General features: G+C 38.9%; 1 protein-coding gene across 1 annotated transcript; it reads right to left on the bottom strand.

Moving 5' to 3' along the window:
- Positions 1 to 785: 785 nt before the first annotated feature.
- Positions 786 to 4,863, bottom strand: LOC147398751 (RNI-like superfamily protein). Its single transcript, XM_086448034.1, is given in 3 exon segments — positions 786 to 1,242; positions 3,202 to 3,790; positions 3,793 to 4,863. Coding segments are annotated over 2 exon segments (1,455 nt in total). The 5' UTR covers positions 4,730 to 4,863; the 3' UTR covers positions 786 to 1,242; positions 3,202 to 3,272.
- Positions 4,864 to 6,000: the final 1,137 nt, after the last annotated feature.

The following is a 6,000-nucleotide window of genomic DNA, read 5'->3' as shown; positions in this document are numbered from 1 at the left end:
GGCACACTGTCAAACCACGTAAATACTTGTATTTTGTGCGATTGTGTTATTTTTGCTAGTTCAATTTTTTCCTAAAAACTCTTGTCAAAGAATCAGAATGGTCAGATTTGCAAATTGGTTGGTACAAGTTCTCTATATTCCATGAACCTAATACGAACTATACCACAATCCTTATAATTCATTCATGTAAAGTAGGAACCTCGTAATGTAAGGTCCTGTTTTGTATGACATGTCTTGTATTATATTGTGCCACGCAATTGCGGGGCAGTCCAAATGCTTTAGGATTATGAAAAGGGTAATCGTGTACTATTTTCTTAAGGGATTTAAAAAATATATATTTTTTAGAGATTTATTATTTAGGGAGATTTACAGGTCTTAGTAACTCCCAATTTTATAAATAGAAATCTCAAGGCTGTAAAACTTACGAGAATCCAATCTGTGAACGTAGGCACACTACTGAATCACTTAAATCTTTGTGTACGATTTTTATTTTTGTTGTTTCGTTATTTCATGGGTCCCACCATGTGGGTTTATTGAAGCCAATGACCATTGGATTCATCTAGTTCATTCGTCAAAATTTCGAACCAATTCTGTTCAAATGGCTGTAAATTCGCGAAGTTTTACAAGATTTCTTTAGAATTACAGGAATTTAGGGGTCCTAAGATATAAGAACCTGGGACATAATTTTTTTTAATGGGTCGATGGAGACCAAACAAGCATCAATGAAAAATTTTAATTATTTAAAGGGGAAACCAAGTCATCTGCAAAACTTTGTTCTACAACAATTTACAACCTTTTGCAGAATTTCTATTTATTTATGTGGATAAATTTGGTAAGATATCCCATCGATCATATTTTAAAGGTGTGGTTTGGTGCTTAGAACATATCAATAGGCATCTAATGCTTATTGTTCTTTGTCAACACTGTCTGCTGCTTACCTTTCTAGTGTATAAAATATAAAAGTGAACACTCAAACACAGATGCTTCTAATAAAATATAGCTGCAATGGTACCCTGAGTTGAGATCCCAGGGAGTTGAGAGACCATTAGATCCTTCCAACTTACAGGATGCATTGCTATTCAAATTCTGTGAGAATTTGTCTGTTTACCGTCTGATCCACCGTCAAATTGTTGAAAAGCCACACATGGTCCTGCCAGTTTGCAACTGGTTGGACGTGGAAAGGGCCACGAAGACCGTGTGAAGTCAAAGTAGAGCCATCAGGTTGCATGTTCAAAGCCTGAACTACAAGGACAAACCAAATCCTGCATATTATGACATGTTTTAAAATTGTGGACTTCAACCTAAAACGGACAATATCATACAATTGTGGGGCTGGGGTGTTATATCGGAAATCATGGTCGGTTGCAGCAGCTCCACTACAACTGATAATTTTAAGCAATAAATCTATGAAAGACCAAAATGTCTTTGATTTATCCCAAACTTCAGATTAACCTCCATTTTGTGGAAACATCTTACAATGGCTTTATTGTGTTCTGACCTTAAATCCCTCAACACATGATGAAAAAGAATTAGATGATAGCAGAGAGTAACATGCATGTGATATGTACAAGATTGCATTAGATTTTCTACTAAACTAGAATAATTTATTTGGAGCAACTTATTGAACGGCTGAGAAAGATTCATAGGTGAGACATCAAATAACCGCACAATCCCCTGCCTGTGTGCAAGATGGCAACAACAAGGGCGACCCGAGCAATAGGTCCAATAGGGCTGAGGATATTACTCTCCTTGATAAACATTCCTTGCCAATAACTACTCACAACAGGACAATATCTTTGGGAGCCTTTTAGGACTTCACTAGTTAGTAGCGAATCCAAACAAACTTTGGGCACGTGATACAACACATTTCTCTCGTGTCTCATCTTCTCAGGTCAAAGGACCCAAGTAGGTGATCGAACCACTTCAGAACTCACAATAAGGATTTTGATTCTTATGAATCCCAACTTCTGAACTAGAATAACTACAAGATTTGAGTAGCCAACCTATCCTGACACAAACAAGTTAGAATAACAAAACTAAAGTCCATTTTGAATCCCCAGACCTCAAGGATTCACTCATGATGCCTTCCTATTTTCTTGAGTACTCCAAGCAAAATTCCTTATCAAATCTTAGTCCCAAACTCCCTTCTCCAACCTCTACTAGTGTTCCCATAATTATTCCCTGTACTGCAGCACCTCCTTGAAGGTGAGTCATAAACTACCTGCATTAATGTCTCCATTGATATCCAATTTGGCTCAGGGCAACAAGAAATTTCTTCTAATTTTCCCGCTAAGTGTCCCTTTTCGCCAACAAAAGTGGGTGAGTGACATGTGTGGTTGGTATCCCTTAACAAATCAACCAATCAGCATAAACCACCATAATCCCCTTTTGTCAAAATGATGAAGATAATAATCATATCCGACCCATGATTGAAAAAAAGAAGAAGAAAGAAGTAAAGGGCAAACCTAGCTACTTAATAGAGATAGAAGTAGGAGTCATCCTTCATGATCTAGGAGCTTATTGACCCTAAAGTTTCCATTCTAGCAACTAGAGTTAAGGATAGTTTCTTGATCACTATTTGGATTGGGTAATTAGATTCCATGTGAGGACTCAATGAAGAAGATTAAACCACCTAACCATTTCAGTCCAAAGCTTCAGAAAGCTCATCGATGTCTTCTAAGATATAATATATTGATGGGTAATCAATAAATTTTGAATAAATTGAGATTCTAATAAGATTTAGATGCATACCCATTTCATGTTTACTGTTATATATTGCATTGTTCTTGATATTATTCCAATATCTATATTTGATTAGAACAGATTCTCCATGGTAAAAATGCTCAAGCTAGGAAGCGACCAACGAATACAAATGCTGACTGGATTAATTGTTGGACCAAGCAACTCTATCGAGAAAAATTATTCAAGAAAGCAAATGTTGTGAGCATAGTTCTTACATTTAAACAACGAAAGTAGCACTAGTGGCAGAGTTCCTAATGCATCTTAGAAGAATAAACAAAGATCATATCTTTCAATTTCCTTCACAGACAATAAATATTATTTGAAATTTGAATCACGTACATCATATAAAATCATAATTTATTTACATAAACGAGGGAGCTGTTCTCTCTATTTGAGAACAACATCAACAGAAGCATTTATAATTAACACAAGAGAGAATGACAGGGTATGTATATATACCTGTTTGGATTGAATCAAACTAGTTCATAAATAACTCTCCCTCCACCATCCACCTATCAAATGGAGAGAAATCATCCAACTTCAATAAATTTCTGGGATGCCCATGTCTTGGCAACATCCGACAACTTGCTTTCTTCAACCAGAACACGCCTCAACCTCATCGAATTCAAAATAAAGAACTCAACAGCCTCGGCCCCAATCCTGCAACACTGCTTAATGTCCACACATTCCAAAAGCTTGCAACTCTTAAACATGGAAACCATGGTGACATCCGTAAGCGCTCTACAACCTTGCAACTTGACATCAACCAAACTCTTACAGGAAACAAGCATTGAAACAAATTCCTTGTCTACTAACATCTCATTATGAGATAAGTCCAATTTCCTAAGCCCCCTCAAATTCTGGCCCAAGGTAGTTAGCAATCCGGGTTCTCTCTCAACCACATCGCAATTTATAAGAGCCAATTCTTCGAGCCGGACATTCATGGCAGACGCAAGTCTCATGAGTCCTTCACCAGTGATAAGGCAGCAGCTTTGAAGCCGAAGACTCACAAGATCCCTGAAATTCTCCGCAAGGGCAGAAAGGTGTCATTATCGAGGTCTAGAGGTAGGCGAAGGTCGAGCCTTTGCAGAGTTAACCTACTCCTGGTGATAAATTGGAGGAGACCCTCTCGGCTACCACCATCGTAGAGTAACAGAGAATTAAGAGACTTGCAATGTTCGGCTAATTTCAACAAAACCCCATCAACAATACTCCTACAAGTCCTTATCTCCAATTCTTGGAGGCCGTTTAAACACCCAACAAAGGAAGAAAACGAGGCACCATCGCCTGTACCTTCGCAACTTTTCAATTTCAATCTCTGCAGGTTTTTACAGCTCCTCCATAGCCAACCCATGCCTTGATCACCAGCCTTAATTCCCGACAAACAGAGACTCTCCAAAGGCAATTCTGAAGAAGAATTGGGCAACGATGTAGAAGAATTATCTTCACCAAGAACAATTAAACTTCCTTCTTCATCGAATTTTGGACTAAAATTGGTGAAAGACAGCTCCTTTAGAGAGGGAAAAGAAGTGAGCCAAAAGAAAGAAAGAGTTGTAAAAGAGGAGATAGTTAGAGAGGTCAGGTGTTTACAGGCGGAGGAGAGAGAGAGGAGAGAAGAAGGTGAGACTGGACCTGCGAAGAAACGAAGATGGCGGAGTTTAGAACAATTGGAAGAAACACAGAGGAGGAGATTATCAGAAACAAAGGGGAAGTTTATTTGATTGTTGGAGTGAGAATAAGAGAAGAAGAGAGGAGAAGTGTTGTCTGAGATGATGGTGAGAGAAGAGAGTTGTGGGTAACGAGAGAGGAAAGAGGACAAAGAGGGGATTATGGAAATTATTAGGGGTATGCGGAGGGAGATGGAAGTTTTGGAGGTACGGTGGAGGTAGAGCCACCGCTTTGAGACTAGTGAGATGGAAGAGGAGGCGGAGGGAGGGACGCGTTGCATGATCTCTTGGATCAGTTCGTCGCACAATATGTTGTCCATCGACCTCTTCTCCTTCTTCTTCCTCCTCTTCGTTTGTTTTTGATTTTCAAGAGAGAGAGAGAGAGAGAGACTCAGAGACCTATAATTAGAGAAAGCGGAGCAAGAGAGGGAAAAGGTGGGCCCACCACCACAGCTGTTCCCTTGTTTGGCCGCCACTCGAAGATGAGAAGGGAGGAAGAGTACGAGATAAAGATAAATTAGTGGTTTTTTAGGAAGTCGTGCTGGTGTGACACAAACCATTTACTGTGATTCTCACAATTATGACGTGGACATGCATACGTAACACTAGATGATTTTTGTTCGTATCATGAGGAAATACATCTATGGTTAAGTGCACATTCCACGTCAGACTTGTGAGAATCGCTGTAACTGCTTTGTGTCATTTCAACATTTTCCTTTTTTTTTTTTTTTTTTTTAGGTGTAGTTAAATACAAGGGGTTGTTTGTTCTTTGACGTTTCCCCTTTATTAATACGGATTATTGAACATGCCTCCCTGAGTTTTAAGGCTGGTAATGGGTCGGATAACACCCGTTTACCCGACTCACACAACCCGAATAAATTGGCTATGGGTTAGATTTCTCCATCCAATTAAGAATACGGGGTAATATCATCTGATATCATGAGGTCGGATATGAATATATGCCATGAAATGACCTAAAGATTGTACCTCACATCCCACTTTCATGACAAATTTTCATACAAGGAAAGTGCAATGTGAGGTACAAACTTGATATCACTCCACCATGACTATATATATATATAGGGTAGCGTTCAAGGGCAAGCTTTTTAGCAAACTTTTTGGCAAACATTTTTCAAAACATGGGTTAGAGGTTTTGGAATGGGCTGATTTTTGGTGAGGATGATCTCTACGGTGAGTAGATCATCCTCACCAAAAATCAGCCCATTCCAAAACTTCTAACCCATGTTTACCAACTGAAAAATCGGTGGACCGTCCATTTTTTGTAAACTGTTTTTGATGGGGTTAGAAGTTTTGGAATGGCTGATTTTTGGTGTTGATGATCTCCTCACCATAGAGATCATCCTCACCAAAAATCAGCCCATTCCAAAACCTCTAACTCATGTTTTGAAAAAAAGTTTGCTAAAAGTTGGCCATTGAACGCCCCCCCATATATATATATATATATATATATATGGGTCCCGTTCCCCCCCTAAGCTTTACCTACACTTTAACAAATGTGTTTTGTCCTACATGGGTTAGAAGTTTTGGAATGGGCGGATTTTTTGTGAGGATGATCTCTATGGTGAGGAGA

The sequence above is a fragment of the Akebia trifoliata genome, chromosome 7 (genome assembly GCF_017979445.1).
Source record: "Akebia trifoliata isolate Shusen 1 chromosome 7, ASM1797944v1, whole genome shotgun sequence".
Taxonomy (NCBI): Eukaryota; Viridiplantae; Streptophyta; class Magnoliopsida; order Ranunculales; family Lardizabalaceae; genus Akebia; species Akebia trifoliata.
Note: the sequence above shows the minus strand (reverse complement) of the source record. Positions and strands in the feature narration are given on the sequence as shown.